Genomic DNA, 19,553 nt, shown 5'->3' with positions numbered 1-19,553 from the left:
CCCGAACACGGACTTTTACGAAAATGTTCGGGTTCGGGTCCGTGTCACGGACACCCCAAAATTCGGTACGAACCCGAACTATACAGTTCGGGTTCGCTCATCCCTATACATCAAATATCTTAGGACCACAAGATTTTATGAATTTATATACATTTTATATCTTTTTGATATTAATATATGGCACAACATGATTGCACAAGGTTTGACATCACATATGGTTTAGAGGCTGAGTTAGTTTTACAGTTCATGTTGAATTTGATGCTCTTCTTGAGGACAGAAATGAACAGTTTATTTTATATGTACTGATGGCTGAAATGATATCCATTATTGTTGTAAGCATACTTATTGATCTCCCAGCTCTGATGGCTGCGCCAGTACTCTATGCCAGGCTGGACATACTGGCAGTATGCATCCTCTTTTCCTGACATGATGGCAGGGGACAGTCTCTGCAGAGCCAGCTCACTGAACTGGTAGGTCAGCTTTCTTCTGACTTTAAGAATTTCCCCAGTTTTGCTATAATTCCGCAGAGCTCTGGCCATTTTCTGGTAAGTCATGATTTTGCGGTTTCCTTTTTTCTTACCCCACACCTCTGCCAGTTTCTCTTTGTTTTTGGAGACAAATTGGAAGACACCATTGGCTTCATCCACCCACTGGATGCAGTTCATCATGTCAGGGTCATACAGAGCCTCATGAAGATATTCAAAGAGACGGAGCTTTTTCTTCCCTGCTTATAAAGCATAAATGTGATATTCAGGCAGACAAGAAATGCTTCTATCTGGACATAATGAACAGCCACCATTCTCATTAAGATGATACATTACAGGGGAATATGTATGAACTACTGTGAGCTTTGTGACACACACATATATATATATATATATTCATGCCATTTATGATATTCTGAATCTTCTGTTGAGCCACTACTAATTGATGAAGAACCTAGACTTTATAGAAAACCTCAGGGAGGTTCCCTGGAACCTTGGCAAACTGCGGATTTTGGGGGAAGCTGTAGGCATCTAGACATTTCTCCTGTAGAAACTGTTGCAGGGGAAATTTACTGTAGTATGGCGAACATTCAAATCACTGGCCAATCCATTTAATACAGAATGGGCAAAGCCAGCCATTACAAGTGCTGCTGCTTGTTGGGGCTCTCTGTTCTGGCTCACTGAAGAGTTTCCTGAGTGGCCAAGCCATTCCTCTATTGTGCCCCTATGCCTTTGGTATCTTATCATCCTGTTCATGGTTCCATTTGATCATTACCTGGCCTGTTCAATAACTTAGCCCTGATATATGTTTGTTCATGACTCAACATTATCTCAACCTCACATATACAAAATTTTCTATATTTTCCCTACAAAAACTATTTTGACGCGTAGCATTAAGAGATATGGGGGCCAACATGATGTAGATTGTAACTTCCCTTCTATCATGGCCCACACTGAATGGCATTGTGGGCTGCATGAGGCCCAGGGTAGGACTGGCCCACTATAGTACCTCCAATGAGCCCAGTCTCTGAAGACACAGAGATCCCCAAAGGTCCAGGAGAAAAATCCCCTTTGTAGCTAGTCACTTGGCACTAGGGTAGCTAGTCAAGTAGCTAGTCATTTGGCATTAGGTTAGGGCAGGAAACTGCCAAGATGCAGTTTCCTGCTCTAACACAATGTCTAACTACTCTGGCCAAAGCTTTTTGGCACCCTCACCTGGCACCCAGCTTCTGGGGCACATGCGCTCATTCACAGGTGAAATGTTCATATTTACCTAATTTTTGTGTGGGTCTAGAAGAATGCTCTGCTTCATTGAGGTGATTTACATCACCATTCTGCATGTTGTACTGCACATAATCCACTAATAAGTTGGGATTTACCTGTAAGAAAAATAAACCACCAAAACTAACTACAATTACATCCATGCTGAATACTAAGGAAGAGGGGAGGAGGAGGAATTTATCAAGCCTGCACTGTCCGTTTCGAAAATAGAGTGTGATTAAAGGGGTTCTCCTAGGAAACAAAAAAAATGAACATACTGAAAAACCTGTTATTATAAATAAACTCTTAAATGCCTTTAATTATTAATAATGGCTCATTTTGTCTAGTGGACGATCAGTGGAGGAGTTAAGATGGCCGCTATTAGATTCCGGGCATGGAATCCTAGGAGTCCTTTGCAGGCTGGTTTCTCTGCCTGTATGAGCACTGTGAAGAACAATATCATGTGCAAATGTCAGCTGAGATAAGCGCTTATCTGTCTGTCTCAGAAGAGGGCTAAAGTTACCTCACCTCAATCACACAAGCTGAAGTGTTTTGTAATAACACTCCTCCTCCACAGCAGCATGTTTGGTCCTCATTCCTACACTTCAGCTTGTAATTACGAGGTGAGGTGAACTCCGTTCCAAAGCACATGGACACAGCTTAGCACTCATGTCAACTGTCATCTGCACATAATATAGAACTTTGCGGTGCTGATGCAGGCAGAGACCGGAGTTTACATTGACAGGCCGTTCTGTAGTGCTATTAGGAGGACTGCTTCCATGTCCAGGAATCTGACAGTAGCCATTTTAACTCCTTCACTGATTGTCCACTAGAAGAAATGAGCCATCCTGAAACGTATTTATAATAACATGATTTTCAGTGTTTTAATTTTTATCTTTCCTGGAGAAACCCTTTAATGAGATGTAGTACAGATTTAAGAAACTAAAAGGTTTCACAAATGTTGCAAATTCACCCCAGCCAGGAGTGGCATAAAAACCGGAGTAACATCTGTAGACGTTTTTAAAAATGAACCAAATTTGGTGTACTTAATGCCAATGCAGTCTCAAGCAACACTGACTTCAAAAATTCCCCTCATAACAAATACATCCCCCCCTCTAAGGCCTCTTTCACACGGCCGTTTTTTTTTCCCGTTTACTGGCCGTTTTTTGCGGTCCGTATACGGTCCGTATACGGAGCCATTGATTTCAATGGGTCCGCAAAAAAAACGGAATGTACTCCGTATGCATTCCGTTTCCGTTTTTCCGTTTTTCCGTTCCGTTTTAACATAGAACATGTCCTATATTTGGCCGCAAATCACGTTCCGTGGCTCCATTAAAGTCTATGGGTCCGCAAAAAAACGGAATGCATACGGAAGTGCATCCGTATGTCTTCCGTATCCGTTCCGTTTTTTGCGGATCCATCTATTGAAAATGTTATGCCCAGCCCAATTTTTTCTATGAAATAACTGTATACTGTATTTGCCATACGGAAAAACGGAACGGAAAAACGGAACGGAAACGGAAACACAACGGAAACAAAAAACGGAACAACGGATCCGTTTAAAACGGATCGCAAAACACTGAAAAAGCCATACGGTCGTGTGCAATAGGCCTAAGAGTTCAAGTGCAACTATATCACATCCTGTTTAGACTACTTTGAAATGTTGGAAATCGTTTTGGTGCCATCTAGTGGAAATTACAGTAAGAAACAAAAGATGTTCAACAAGATTATGCTCTTAAAGGGCTTCTGTCACCCCCCAACCCCCAATTTTCAGTTTTTGACTTATTGTATTTGTTAATGTAAGCAGATACCATATATGCCCCTCTTACCTCGGGCTGTGCAGTAATTACAGTGAAAACTTACTTTTATTATATGTAAATTTCTTCACTACCAGCAAGTTGGGCGGACTTGCTGGTAGCCGCCGCATCCTCTGTTTGAAAAAACGCCCCCTCCTCCACTTGATTGACAGGGCCAGCGAGCACTCTCCTCCTCTCGCTGGCCCTGCCTCAAATCTCGCGCCTGCGCCATACCGGTCGTCATTTGGCGCAGGCGCTCTGATAGAAAGACGGGCGCTCCTTCTTCAGTGCGCCTGCGCCGATGACATCAGCCCTACACCCAGAAGAGAGGTCTTCTCTTTTGGGTTTTGTTTTTACGGCGTTCACTATACCATAAAATTGACCAATTACTTTCATTCTCCAGGTCAGTACGAATCTGGCAATACCACATATGTGTTTTTTTTTCTTTTAGTCTCCATATTCTGACCCCTATAACTTTTTAGTATTTATGTGTCTGGAGCTTTGTGCGGCGCGATCTGTGCTTTTCAATGATACCATTTTGGGGTGTGTACGACTTTTTGATCACTTTTTGTTCAATTTTTGTGGGAGGAGAAGCATCCGAAAAACGACATTTTTCCGTATGGGATTACATTTTTTATATGTTAATAGTACGGGCATTTTTGCACACCAGGATACCAATTAGGCCTCATGCACACGACCGTTGTGTGCATCCGTGTCCGTTGTTCCGTTTTCCGTGATTTTCTGCGGACCCATTGACTTTCAATGGGTCCGTTGAAAACTCGGAAAATGCACCGTTGTTCATCCGCGTCCGTGATCCGTGTTTCCTGTCCATCAAAAAAATAGGACCTGTCCTATTTTTTTGACGGACAACGGTTCACGGACCCATTCAAGTCAATGGGTCCGTGAAAAAACACGGATGCACACAAGATTGTCATCCGCATCCGTGATCCATGTCCGTAGGCTACTTTCACACAGACGGATCCGCAGATCCGTCTGCATAAAAGCTTTTTCAGAGATGAGTTTTCACGATATAACTCAAATCCGATGGTATATTTTAACATAGAGGCGTTCCCATGGTGACGCTTCAAGTTAAAATATACCATCGGATTGGAGAAAACTCCTATCCGATGGTATAATAGGGACTCCTGACTTTACATTGAAAGTCAATGGGGGACGGATCCGTTTGCAATTGCACCATATTGTGTCAACGTCAAACGGATCCGTCCCCATTGACTTGCATTGTAAGGCAGGACGGATCCGTTTGGCTCCACACGGCCAGGCGGACACCAAAACGACTTTTTCCTTCATGTCCGTGGATCCTCCAAAAATCAAGGAAAACCAACGGAAGAAAAAACGGACATGGATCACGGAACTACGGAACCCGTTTTTGCGGACCGCAAAAAAAAAAACGGTCGTGTGCATGACGCCTTATGTGTTTTTTTTTTTTTCTGTTTTTATTCTTTTTTTCATTTTGAATTTTTATATTTTTTTTAATTTATAAATTTTTTATTTTTCCCCTTTTTTCCCCTTTGGAAACGATAACACACAATCATTGGATTGGTTTTCTCATAGACTCCAATGCATGAGCATTGAAGTCTTTGAGAATTTTGCTGTATTTCTATGGAGCCCTGCTACAGGCATAGGCTCCATAGAAATTACTAGGCAGCAGCCTCCTGTCTCACAGGACAGGGGCTGCTGCTAACACACTCAGGCTACCCCCATCCTTGCCGGGGCAGCCGAAGCACACCCAGAAGCACATGTTTCCAGGTTTTCGGCATTCAGATGCCCGTGGTAAGGATTGACCACGACATCTGAAGTGTTAAATGTTCGCGATCGTCATTGTCGTGGACATTAGCTGCGGGTGCCTGCTGTATGAAACAGCAGGCACCCTGCTCCTATGGCGCCTGCTCTGCTCAGCAGCGGGTGCCATCTTTAAAGTCCAAACCGCTGACATAAATAAGGAAGGGGTTAAAGTGTTCAAAATTCTGGGAGTCCCGAGTAATAAGGGATTTCCCATTATTATTCTGACCGTCTCATTAAATCATACATAGATGAAAGACTAAGCATAAGGAAGTCACTAAGCCAGGTGGTTTACCACTGAATAGAATATTTACTCACAGCTGGATCCATCCACATGTGCTCATCTTCAGAAGGTGTTGTGAAGTAAACGTTGCATTGTGGATAGTTGTTGTACAGGGTTGTATAACTGTTGCATTCATCTGTATAATGGAGAATATTTTTAATTGCTTCTGAAAGACTAGGGAAATAGGAATTCGAGAAAAACATAAGATACGCATATAACAATAAAACCTACTCAAGATAAAGCCTCATTCACACAGTGCAGATTCGGGGGATCATTTACTAACAGGTATACGCCACTTTTTGGTATATATTTGTTGCAGATTTCGGCGCAAAGGTTATTCGTGCAGCAATCTGCAACCTTTCCCTGTTCACACCAGGTCTAAAAAAAGTGATGTGGCGTGGGTGGGGAAGGGTGCAGGCCGGCAAGCCCGTCTCATTTATCATTTTCTACGCCTGTTTTAGATGTAGAAAATGGTCTAAATCTACGCCAGCAAGGGACAGGGGGTGGATACGTCGAAGTTATGTAGAGGCCGACCCTCTACATGAATTCGGCGCATCCACCGCCAGTTAAAGGGGTAGACTGGCATCTAAAACGCCAGTCTTAATAAATGACCCCATTGGTGCTTATTTTGCATTCACACATAATTCAAAACGAAGAAGATTTCACATTAATCTTTTCTTTTTACATTTTTCAGTGTTGGCTAGTTTTAGCTAAAAAAACATGGATGTAAAATACTACTGAACTATACTGCACTGTGTGAAAGAGGCTATTTATTCAAAAATATATTTTTTCAGTGCTGCCAAAATCTACGGAGATTTCGTTTGTAACATATTTTGTATTTGCAACATGTCTTAAAGTTTTTTTTTAAAGAATTTCGCTTTTTTTTTTTTTTTTTACCTAGCCTTGGATTGTGAAATAATCACACTCACCTGCTCTCTGGCTCCATTCAGAAAGCTCCTGGCTTCCTGTTTTCTTCCACCTGGGATATGGCTGGGGTTATGTAGCCCACTGCAGTCAATGAATGGTCTCAGCGGTCTCACTAGAATGGTCTCACTAGTGGGTCATGTGCACAGTGCCGCTTGGGGATACGTTACGGCTGAAGCTAGTTTGTGGCTGCAGCAGGGTACGTGACCCCAGTCATATTACAGATGGAAGCAAACAAGCCGTAGATTGGAAGACCGTCAAATGGAACCAGGAGGCTGGACAGATAGGTGGAGATCAGGTAAGTAAAATGGTAGCACGAACTCTGGGGGCTAGATAAAAAAGGACAAAATCCTGAAAAACTCTTTAAGGTACGCTAACATGTGGCAACTTTGTTGCAGAAATTTTTTAAACAGAAGTGACTTCAGATTGAATAAATATTGGAAATGTGCTTAAAGGGGTTATCCAAAGCTGTAACCCTCGCACCCCACAAGGCCCAGGCCCATCATACAGACAATACTTACCTGGCCCCCAATTACTGTGTCCTTCCGGATCCTTCCATGGCCGTCGCTGCATCTTCCCGCTATGCGAATCACAACATCCAGCGATAGGGGGTGCAGCCAATAGAAGGGCGCAATGCTGTTCTACCTCCTTATGTCATGTGTCATGTGCGGCCTGCTATTGGCTGCACCTCAGTCGCCAGATGTTGTGATCTGCACAAAGGGTAAATGCAGCGACGGCCGCGGAGGGATCTGGAAGATGTCGGGACTATGTAAGTATTGTCTGTATGAGGGGTCCGGGCATTGTGTGTGTGCGGGGGTGGGGTGGGGGGTTTACAGCTTTGGAAAAAAACCTTAAGCCTCTTTCACACGGGTGTCGTGTGTGAGGGCCGGATAGGAAGCTGGTGCGTCGCGGGAAAATGCACGAGTGCAAAGTGTTTTAATGCGTTTTGCACGCGCATGAGAAAAATCGGCATGTTTTTTACCCAACCATGGGGATGGATCATGTGATGGACCATGTGATGAGCGCAGTGACGTCACCACAGGTCCTTTTCCTCCTGGCCATCAAAGAAGAATACAGAAGAGAAGCCGGGCTGCTCGAACAAGTGGATGAGGTGAGTTAAAAATTATTTATTTTTTTAACCCCTCCATCCCTATTTTAGTAAGCATTCTGTATTAAGAATGCTATTATTTTCCGTTATAACCATGTTATAAGGGAAAATAATAATGATCGGGTCCCCATCCCGATTGTCTCCTAGCAACCATGCGTGAAAATCGCACCGCATCCACACTTGCTTGCAGATGCTTGCGATTTTCACGCAGCCCCATTCACTTCTATGGGGCCTGCGTTGCGTGAAAAACACACAAAATAGACCATGCTGCGATTTTCACTCAACGCACAAGTGATGCGTAAAAATCACCGCTCATGTGCACAGCCCCATAGAAATGAATGGGTCCGGATTCAGTGCGGGTGCAATGCGTTCACCTCACGCATTGCACCCGCGCGGAAATCTCACCCGTGTGAAAGAAGCCTTAAGGGTACTTTCACACTTGCATTGCTAGATTCCGGCAGGCAGTTCCGTCGCCGGACATGCCTGCCGGATCCGGCAATCTGTATGCGGATCCGTCTTACAAATACATTGCAATACTGGATCTGTCTCTCCGGTTCTCATCTGGAAAAACAGATCCGGTATTTATTTTTTTTGAATTTTTAAAAGTCAGCGCATGTCCAGACCGCAAAAGTGGATTCGTTTTTTTGGAACACTTGGGGCCAGATCCGGCATTAATGCATTTCAATGGAAATAATAATGCCGCATGCAGCATGCTGCGGTATTCTTTCCGTCCAAAAACCATACAGTGACTGAACTGAAGACATTCTGATGCATACTGAATGGATTGCTCTCCATTTAGAATGCATTAGGATAAAACTGATCAGATTTTTTCCGGTATTGAGACCCTAGGACGGAACTCAATACCGGAAAAGTTTAACGCAAGTGTGTAAAGTACCGTAACGCAACCAAGAGATGCAGACACTGTGGATGTATATACATAACAAAAAACTAAATATGTCTGTACCTGTAGATTGCAGAATTTCATTGATGAAGGTTGAATTTTCATGTAGAACCTCTAGGGTATCTTGAAATTCTTCGTGTAGTATGTCTGGTTCTATAAAATTCTGTACATAAGCCAATAACTATGGTGAGATTCAAGGGGATTGTGGCATTTGAATGTACATTTTAGCTATAGCTATGTATATTAATATTAGTAGCATAGTCTTTTTTCAGTGTAAGATCAGCCCAGTTTGTTCAGCAGTACGACTGTAAGGCCTCTTTCACACCGGCGTCCTGGATTTGCTCTGGATGCGTTGCGTGTGCATTGCAGGTTTCCCCACACAAGGCGGCACGCAATTGCAGTTACTTTTGACTGATTGCGTTCCGATGTTCAGTTTTTTCCGTGCAAGTGTAATGCGTTTTGAACGCGCGTGAGAAAAAACTGAATGTGGTACCCAGACCCGAACCCGGACTTCTTCACTGAACTTCGGGTTTGGGTTAGGTGTTCTATTCATTTTATTTTTTTCTTATAACACGGTTATAAAGGAAAATAATACAGTGATTAGACTTTAATGGGATTGCTCATCCCTATCATCGCCTAGCACCCATGCGTGAAAATTGCACCGCATCCGCACTTGCTTGAAAGGGGCCTAAGGGAAAGATGTTTTCATAAATTTTTTTGTAATTTGGTTTTTCTAATCCCCCCTGACTAAACTCTTGAATGCAATAACAGCAATAGCAAACAATGTCAAAGTGACACTGACATACATAGCTATTGGTAAATGCATGGTTGACAGCATTAACCCCTTCTACCCTGGGTCAGTTTTCACCCTTCTGCCCAGGCCATTTTTTGCTAATTTGTATGGGGCCTGCGTTGCGTAAAAAACGCAGAATATCGAACATGCTGCGATTTTCACGCAACGCACAAGTGATGTGTGAAAATCACCACTCATCTTAACAGCCCCATTTAACAGTTAACCCTTTGTGACAGAATGGCTAAATATTTTTGATGAAGGCGAATTGAAAATATGATTTTTAGCCAAAAATTTGTATGCTCCATATTCTGCGTTTTTCACGCAACGCAGGCCCTATAGAAGGAAATGGGGTTGCGTGAAAATCGCAAGCATCCGCAAGCAAGTGCGGATGCGGTGCGATTTTCACGCACGGTTGCTAGGAGACGATCGGGATGGAGACCCGATCATTATTATTTTCCCTTATAACATGGTTATAAGGGAAAATAATAGCATTCTGAATACAGAATGCATAGTAAAACAGCGCTGGAGGGGTTAAAAAATAAATAAATAATAATTTAACTCCCCTTAATCCACTTGCTGGCGCTGCCGGCATCTCTTCTGTCTCCTTCTGTGCTGAACAGGACTTGTGGTGAGCATTCATTCCAGGACCTTTGATGACGTCACTCCGGTCATCACATGATCCATCACCATGGTAAAAGATCATGTGACGTACCATGTGATGACCGGAGTGACGTCATCAAAGGTCCTGTAACTGTACTTAATGCTCACCACAGGTCCTATTCAACAAAGGAGACAGAAGGAGATGCCGGGCTACGCGATCAAGTGGACTAAGGTGAGTTAAATTATTATTTATTTATTTTTTAACCCCTCCAGCGCTGTTTTACTATGCATTCTGTATTCAGAATGCTATTATTTTCCCTTATAACCATGTTATAAGGGAAAATAATAATGATCGGGTCTCCATCCCGATCGTCTCCTAGCAACCGTGCGTGAAAATCGCACTGCATCCGCACTTGCTTGCGGATGCTTGCGATTTTCACGCAACCCCATTTCCTTCTATGGGGCCTGCGTTGCGTGAAAAACGCAGAATATGGAGCATGCTGCGATTTTCACGCAACGCATAAATGATGCGTGAAAATCACCGCTCATCTGAACAGCCCCATAGAAATGAATGGGTCGGTATTCAGTGCGGGTGCAATGCGTTCAACTCACGCATCGCATCCGCGCGGAATACTCGCCTGTATGAAAGGGGCCTAAGGCTGAGTTCACACGGGCGAGTATTCCGCGCGGTTGCAATGCGGGAGGTGAACACATTGCACCCGCACTGAATCTGGACCCATTCATTTCTATGGGTCTGTGTACATGAGCGTTGTTTTTCACGCATCAGTTCTGCGTTGCATGAAAATCGCAGCATGTTCTATATTCTGCGTTTTTCACGCAGCCCTGGCCCCATAGAAGTGAATGGGGCTGCGTGAAAAACGCATTGCACCCACGCGGAAAGAACTGAACAACTGAACGCAATCGCAAACAAAACTGACTGAACTTGCTTGCAAAGTAGTGGGAGTTTCACTGAACGCACCCTGAACGCATCCGGACCTAATCCCTCACGCTCGTGTGAAAGGGGCCTAAGGCCTCTTTCACACGGGCGTTGCGGGAAAATGTGCGGGTGCGTTGCGGGAACACCCGCGATTTTTCCGCGCGAGTGCAAAACATTGTAATGCGTTTTGCACTCGCGTGAGAAAAATCACGCATGTTTGGTACCCAAACCTGAACTTCTTCACAGAAGTTCGGGCTTGGGATCGGTGTTCTGTAGATTGTATTATTTTCCCTTATAACATGGTTATAACGGAAAATAATAGCATTCTGAATACAGAATGCTTAGTAGGTGATCAATTGAGGGTTAAAAAATAAATAAATTATTAACTCACCTTCTCCTCTTGTTCGCGTAGTTCCCAGTCTCTTCTTTACTTCTTTAATGATGAGCTGTGGGCTAAAGGACCTTTGGTGACGTCAGATCACATGCTCCAATCACATGGTACATCACCATGGACCATGTGATTGGAGCATGTGATCTGACGTCACCACAGGTCCTAGCCGATAGTTCATCTTTTGAGAAGTAAAGAAGAGACCGGGAGCTACGCGAACAAGAGGAGAAGGTGAGTTAATTTTTTTATTTATTTTTAACTCTCAATTGATCACCTACTAAGCATTCTGTATTCAGAATGCTATTATTTCCCCTTATAACCATGTTATAAGGGAAAATAATACAGTGAATAGATTGTCAACTAGCAACCATGCGTGAAAATCGCACCGCATCCGCACTTGCTTGCGGATGCTTGCGATTTTCACGCAACCCCATTCACTTCTATGGGGCCTGCGTTGCGTGAAAAACGCAGAATATAGAGCATGCTGCGATTTTCACGCAACGCACAAGTGATGCGTGAAAATCACCGCTCATGTGAACAGCCCCATAGAAATGAATTGGTCGGTATTCAGTGCGGGTGCAATGCGTTCACCTCACGCATCGCATCCGCGCGGAATACTCGCCCGTGTGAAAGGGGCCTAAGGGAAAGATGTTTTCATAAATTGTTTTGTAATTTTGTTTTTCTTCTCCCCTCTGACTAAACTCTTGAATGCAATAACAGCAATAGCAAACAATGTCAAAGTGACACTGACATACACTGCGTGCAGAATTATTAGGCAAATTAGTATTTTGACCACATCATCCTCTTTATGCATGTTGTCTTACTCCAAGCTGTATAGGCTCGAAAGCCTACTACCAATTAAGCATATTAGGTGATGTGCATCTCTGTAATGAGAAGGGGTGTGGTCTAATGACATCAACACCCTATATTAGGTGTGCATAATTATTAGGCAACTTCCTTTCCTTTGGCAAAATGGGTCAAAAGAAGGATTTGACAGGCTCAGAAAAGTCAAAAATAGTGAGATATCTTGCAGAGGGATGCAGCACTCTTAAAATTGCAAAGCTTCTGAAGCGTGATCATCGAACAATCAAGCGTTTCATTCAAAATAGTCAACAGGGTCGCAAGAAGCGTGTGGAAAAACCAAGGCGCAAAATAACTGCCCATGAACTGAGAAAAGTCAAGCGTGCAGCTGCCAAGATGCCACTTGCCACCAGTTTGGCCATATTTCAGAGCTGCAACATCACTGGAGTGCCCAAAAGCACAAGGTGTGCAATACTCAGAGACATGGCCAAGGTAAGAAAGGCTGAAAGACGACCACCACTGAACAAGACACACAAGCTGAAACGTCAAGACTGGGCCAAGAAATATCTCAAGACTGATTTTTCTAAGGTTTTATGGACTGATGAAATGAGAGTGAGTCTTGATGGGCCAGATGGATGGGCCCGTGGCTGGATTGGTAAAGGGCAGAGAGCTCCAGTCCGACTCAGACGCCAGCAAGGTGGAGGTGGAGTACTGGTTTGGGCTGGTATCATCAAAGATGAGCTTGTGGGGCCTTTTCGGGTTGAGGATGGAGTCAAGCTCAACTCCCAGTCCTACTGCCAGTTTCTGGAAGACACCTTCTTCAAGCAGTGGTACAGGAAGAAGTCTGCATCCTTCAAGAAAAACATGATTTTCATGCAGGACAATGCTCCATCACACGCGTCCAAGTACTCCACAGCGTGGCTGGCAAGAAAGGGTATAAAAGAAGAAAATCTAATGACATGGCCTCCTTGTTCACCTGATCTGAACCCCATTGAGAACCTGTGGTCCATCATCAAATGTGAGATTTACAAGGAGGGAAAACAGTACACCTCTCTGAACAGTGTCTGGGAGGCTGTGGTTGCTGCTGCACGCAATGTTGATGGTGAACAGATCAAAACACTGACAGAATCCATGGATGGCAGGCTTTTGAGTGTCCTTGCAAAGAAAGGTGGCTATATTGGTCACTGATTTGTTTTTGTTTTGTTTTTGAATGTCAGAAATGTATATTTGTGAATGTTGAGATGTTATATTGGTTTCACTGGTAAAAATAAATAATTGAAATGGGTATATATTAGTTTTTTTTTAAAGTTGCCTAATAATTATGCACAGTAATCGTCACCTGCACACACACATATCCCCCTAAAATAGCTAAAACTAAAAACAAACTAAAAACTACTTCCAAAAATATTCAGCTTTGATATTAATGAGTTTTTTGGGTTCATTGAGAACATGGTTGTTGTTCAATAATAAAATTAATCCTCAAAAATACAACTTGCCTAATAATTCTGCACTCCCTGTACATAGCTATTGGTAAATGCATGGTTGACAGCATTAACCCCTTCTACCGTGGGTCAGTTTTCACCCTTCTGCCCAGGTCATTTTTTGCAAATCTGACGTGTCACTTTTATTTATCCAAGCCATTCTGAGATTGTTTTCTCAAGATACATTGTACTTCATGACAGTCATAAATTTGAGTCAATATATTTCACATTTATCTATGAAAAAATCCAAATTTACCAAATATTTAGAAAAATTCGCAATTTTCGAAATTTCTATTTCTCTGCTTTTAAAACAGAAAGTGATACCGCATAAAATATTTATTACTTAACATCCCACATATGTCTACTTTATGTTGGCATCATTTTGTAAATGTAATTTTATTTTTTTAGGATGTTAGAAGGCTTAGAATTTTAGAAGCAATTCTTAAAATTTTTAAGAAAATTTCCCAAACCCACTTTTTAAGGACCAGTTCAGGTCTGAAGTCACTTTGTGGGGATTACATAGCGGAAACCCCCCATAAATGACCGCATTGTAGAAACTGCACCCCTCAATTTACTCAAAACAGATTTTTTATACTTTGTTAACCCTTTAGGTGTTCCACAAGAATTAACGGAAAATTGAAATGAAATTACAAAATTTCACTTTTTTGGCAGATTTTCCATTTTAATCCTTGTTTTTCTTTAACATATTGAGGGTTAACAGCCAAACAAAACTCAATATTTATTACTCTGATTCTGCGGTTTACAGAAACACCACATATGTGGTCGTAAACTAGGGGATAAGGTGCCAGTATTATTTGTACTATTTTGGGGTGCGTATGATTTTTAATTGCTCTATATTAAATTTTTTGTGAGGCAAGGTAACCAAAAATGGCTTTTTGGCAGCATTTTTATTTTTTATTTTTCACAAAATTCATCTGACAGGGTAGATCATGTGCTATTTTTATAGAGCAGGTTGTTACAGACGCAATGATATCAAATATATCTACTTTCTTTGTTTGTTTTTATTTATTTATTTTTACAACGTTCACTTGAGGGGTTAGGTCATGTGACATTTTTATAGAGCTGATCGTTATGGACGTGGCAATACCTAATATGTCTACTTTTTCTTATTTATTTAAGTTTTACACAATAATAGCATTTTTAAAACCATAAAAATGATGTTTTCGTGTCTCCATAGACTGAGTCATAGTTTTTTTTAATTTTTTGACCGATTGTCTTAAGTGGGATCTTATTTTTTGCAGGATGAGGTGACGGTTTGATTGGTACCATTTTGTGGGACATACGCCTTTTTGATCGCTTGGTGTTGGAATTTTTGTGATATAAGGTGACAAAAATGGCTTTTTTTGCAGTTTTTATTATTATTATTATTATTTTATGGTGTTTATCGGACGGGGTGGATTATGTGATATATTTATAGAGCCAGTCATTACCTAATACCTAATATGTGTTTTTTGCCTTTTTAAAAAAAAAATAAAAATTATTATAAAATCAGGGGAAAGGGGCGTTTTCATTTTTTTTACGTTAAACTTAATTTTTTTTATTAAAACACTTTTTTTGCTTTTTTTTAAGCTTTATTTCTGTCCCACTCTGGGGCTTCAACTTTTGAGGGTCTCATCCCCTCTGCAATGCATTACAATACATCTGTATTGTAATGGATTGCCTGTTAGTGTATTACACAGAGTAATACACTAACAGGTTGCCTAGGAGACCCAGCCTGGGGCTGGATCTCCTTAGCCCCTGTAGAAGGCAGGTCCGGATGCCATGCAAGGCATTGGGCAGCCTCTGCACGGCATCGGGCTGCCTTGTCACCCATCGGGTCCCCACCACAGCAGCGAGGGTACCTGATGGGCTGCCTCACCAGTCCGCAAACCCCTTCTATGCCGCGATCAGCACGGACCACAGCATATAAGGGATTAATCTGCCGGCATCGGCTTTTACAGTGATGCCGGCGGATACAGCAGGGGCTCGGCTATCAGGGACTGCCGGGGCCCTGCAATGATCGGGCGTGCACCGCTCCGGTATGGGCATCACAGCGTTTGCCCATACTATTAAAATATAAAAATATTTTTCCTATACACCAAAATGCGTAACAGAAAAAAGTATCAAAATGGCCAATTCGCCATTTTTTCTCCAAAAAAGTTAATCAAATGTGATTAAAAAAAAGTCACACATACTCTAAATGGTATCAATAAAAACTAAAGATCGGCCCGCAAAAAATTAGCCCCCATACAGCTCAGTAGAGATAACTATAAAAAAAAATTATGAGGGTCAGAATATGGTGATGTAAAAAAAATGCTTTTTTCAAAGTTTTTATTTATTTTTATTTATTGTTGTAATAGTACTTACCCAGACAATGAAGGTCACAGTTAAATTTTTCCGCAAAGGGAATGCTGTAGGAATTGCGTTTTTTTTTTCCAATTCCACCCCATTTGGAATTTTTTTTTCCCGCTTCCCACTACATTATATGCCATATTAAATGGAGGCATTAGAAAGTACAACTTGTCCCGCAAAAAACAAGCCCTTATATGGATATGAAAACAGAAAAATAAAAAAGTTATGGCACCAGGAAGACACGGAATAAAAATAAAAATATGGTATCCTAAGGGTTGATAACATGTGTATAATAATAATAAAACTGACTGTCATAAAATGCTTTCGCTATCTTGCAATGTGTTTACTAACACAGGTATAATAATGGCGTTATTGCCGTAAAGTACTTTTGCTGTAACCATTATCTTGCAGTAATACGATTTTAATAACATAGGTGCAATGCACTGCAATGTTTTTTAGAAGAAATGTTTTTTTCTTGCAGGGAATTTTATAATCAGAACTAGCTGGCAGCAGCTATATTAGGCTACTTTCACACTAGCGTTTTTGCTGAATCGGATACGGTTGTATTATCCCCATTGACTTGCATTGTGAGTCATGACGGATCCGCCTTGCTCCGCATTCCATGACGGAAAGAAAACTACAGCTTGCTATGGTTTGCTCTCCGGTATGGCAACGCAGCCAAACAGAGCAGCATGCATTTTGGAGCGTTCTGTTCTGTCCAGTTATGTTTTGTCCCCATTGACAATGAATGGGTACAAAACAGAAGCGTTTTTCTGGTATTTAGACCCTATGACGGATCTCAATACCAGAAAATAGAAACGCTAGTGTGAAAGTAGCCTTAAACACTCAACCTGGGTGACCAGTCCCTCACTCCCTTAAAGCTTTTCCTGATCAAACTCCCTAAAATCTACCCTATTATATCTCTCTATTCTCTCCCTAGATTGTCGTTTTCACACTACATTAGTGGCTTGTACCTGTAATAGCGTTTTGTCAGGCACTGCCACATGACACCCTTCCACGTCAGAAGCTTAACACAGAATGGCAGTATGACATTCTCTGCAAAGAACCTTCCTGATTTCTGACGCTGATTGGCTGGTCAGGGTGTCGGTCAGCCTCTGAGCCATTAGAGAGAGAGATATTAAAATAATTATGTTTATTACTTTATTTCAATTCTGACCAAATATGCAATGACTAAATCAGATACCAGCCTCTGTGGCCTCAAAGCATCCTGACACATACAAAGTAGCATGTGCAACCACCTAGTCTCCTCTGTTCTGGAGTGCCCACCAGGGGACCTTCATTGTTCAGATAGGTGGTGGTTCTAGCATTGAACCTACAACCTATGAGACATTCACAACATTTATGGTGGATACATTATAAATGTCCCAGGAATATCTTTTAAAGTTTTTATTGAAGCTCTAAGCAGTAGTACGAACTAAATATGTGACTCTAAGGGAAGTAGAGGCTGTGCATCGCTGTGATTAACAATATACTGTAGTAATCTGTCAAATTGCATCTTTAGGTACCATGTATCATTTATCTCTCAATTTCTCTGCCAGCTGGAAGATTGTTGTCAAAGTAATCTCATGCTGAATAAAGTGAACTTTCACAGACTTTTTAAAGATCTTGGGGGTCATTTATCAAACTGGTGTAAAGTAGAACTGGCTTAGTTGCCCATAGTAACTAATCAGATTCCATCTTTCATTCTGAACATCTCCTTCAGAAAAGGAAAGGAGGAATCTGATTGGCTGCTACTTTATACCAGTTTAATTATTGACACCCCCTTTCCCTGTTCCTTGGAAGATTACTACATTTAAATTCCATTTAATAATCTGTAATGTAATAATTAAAATAAACCTGCTAATTTTGCAATAACACTTTTCTATTCTCTGCTAACATCAGCGAGGTGGCAATATATATTTGTATTTCCCTCTTTATTCGTTTCTGTCCTAGTACAACTTTTTACCCGATTTTTTTTTTTTGTTAATATCATCCCTCCCTACCATACGGTTGTAGCCTTTTAAAATTAGAATTAAAAGTAATCTGCTTAGTTTTACATATTGTCATTTTACTCATATTTAGAATGTTATGAGCTTTTGATTCTGATATATATATATATATATATATATATATATATATATATATATATATATAGAAAAAAGAAAATTCGGCGGCACCAGTAAACTGGCTCAGGTGCAACGTCCAAGGGAATGAGCTTCACCCTTAATATATACCAGAAATAGGACAGCACTCCAAGACTTGAAAAAACGGTGTCTTTATTCACCCATGTGAAGCAGTAGCGACGTTTCAGCTCACAACTGCGCTTGAGAAAGGCTCAGTTGTGAGCTGAAATGTCGCTACTGCTTCACATGGGTGAATAAAGACACCGTTTTTTCAAGTCTTGGAGTGCTGTCCTATTTCTGGTATATAACAATTAAAAACATCAATAAATGTTTCACAAGGCACCACATAGTTCTATTCAGATCACATACTCAGTAAGATGAGAGCATTCGTAATTTTTACCTTACCATAGTGGATTCATCCAGAATAATCCTGCATCAAATATCCAGCACAGTGATCTAAGAAGAAGGATATACAGGGACAGTATAAACAGCTATATTTAATGATGCTTAGTAGAGTGTCAGATGAGCCAGAAGTCTTTGGTTTACCTTTGTTGCAGGGTTCCATAACTTAACAGAGTGAGGTAGCAGATATTTATGTCCTTCTCCTTTTACACGTCACTGACACGTACAACTATTTAAATTGCAGCAGTCGTCCCTTGAAGTTTCTGAGCATGGACTGGAAGACAATAGCCTAAATGTAAATATGGGATCCCAGCACATGCTCTCCATGTATTGTCTCCACTTTATACCTTAATAAAATTTCCTTTCATCACCTGGGTTGTTTGTTTGCAAATAAGATTAAGGAATGTCATTTTTAGTTGTACTGTGAAGTGACTCTCAGTTATCCATTCCTACTATGGTCATTGTAGTAGTCAATATATTGTCCTGCTCTGTTGGTAAGTACACCCTCACCCTAACTTTCAAATACGGCTGTACAGCTCGTAAATGCTAGGGGGGGGGGGGGGTCATTTAAAAGTTTGGGATAGAATACATTTTCTAGTTATGACACTGGAGAAGAGGCTGAACTAGATGAACTTTTTCAGCCTGACAAATTATATTATTGTAATTGTTTTCTGATGTCTTATATAATACATTGTAATACACGGATTCCAGTCAATGCAGTACAATACAGATTTAATGTATTGCATTGAAACAGGGATCAGAAACTGTAATGTTGAAGTTCCATAGTGGGACAAAAATTAAAAATTAAAAAGCGAAATAAAAGTGTTTTAACAATAAAAAAAAATAGAGTTTTAAGTAAAAAAAATGCTGCTTTTCCATAAAAAGAGACATATAAAATTGTAAAAAATTAAAAAAACAAAACAAAAAACAGACATATTAGGTATTGCCACATCTGTAACACCTGCTGTATAAAAATATCATACGATCCACCCTGTCTGGTCAACACCATAAAAAAATAAAAACCGTGCCAAAAATGCTATTTTTTATCACCTTACATCACAAAAAGTGTAATACCAACCAATCAAAAAGTCATATGTGCCCCAAAATGGTACCAAACTG

General features: G+C 41.1%; 1 protein-coding gene across 2 annotated transcripts; it reads right to left on the bottom strand.

The window, feature by feature from the left end:
• Positions 1-196: 196 nt before the first annotated feature.
• SPIC (Spi-C transcription factor) lies at positions 197-18,557 on the bottom strand. Of its 2 annotated transcripts, none has more exons than XM_040407262.1 (5): positions 18,438-18,557; positions 8,621-8,720; positions 5,660-5,760; positions 1,759-1,864; positions 197-727 (listed from the first exon to the last, which is right to left on the bottom strand). In XM_040407262.1, exons 1-5 carry the CDS (start codon positions 18,438-18,440, stop codon positions 294-296), a joined length of 744 nt encoding a protein of 247 aa, XP_040263196.1. In that variant the 5' UTR covers positions 18,441-18,557; the 3' UTR covers positions 197-293. The 2 variants fall into 2 exon arrangements, with proteins under 2 accessions (XP_040263196.1, XP_040263205.1); XM_040407271.1 differs by having other exon boundaries at positions 197-724.
• Positions 18,558-19,553: the final 996 nt, after the last annotated feature.

This window comes from Bufo bufo, chromosome 1 (assembly GCF_905171765.1).
Source record: "Bufo bufo chromosome 1, aBufBuf1.1, whole genome shotgun sequence".
Taxonomy (NCBI): domain Eukaryota; kingdom Metazoa; phylum Chordata; class Amphibia; order Anura; family Bufonidae; genus Bufo; species Bufo bufo.
Note: the sequence above shows the minus strand (reverse complement) of the source record. Positions and strands in the feature narration are given on the sequence as shown.

What these genes read in the sequence shown, in the direction of transcription:
- SPIC (XM_040407262.1), bottom strand. An exon ending in TGAAATTCTGCAATCTACAG is followed by an intron (nt 5,761 to 8,620) that starts GTACAGACATAT and finishes TCCATTATACAG; the next exon opens with ATGAATGCAACAGTTATACA. An exon ending in ACATGTGGATGGATCCAGCT is followed by an intron (nt 1,865 to 5,659) that starts GTGAGTAAATAT and finishes TTTTTCTTACAG; the next exon opens with GTAAATCCCAACTTATTAGT.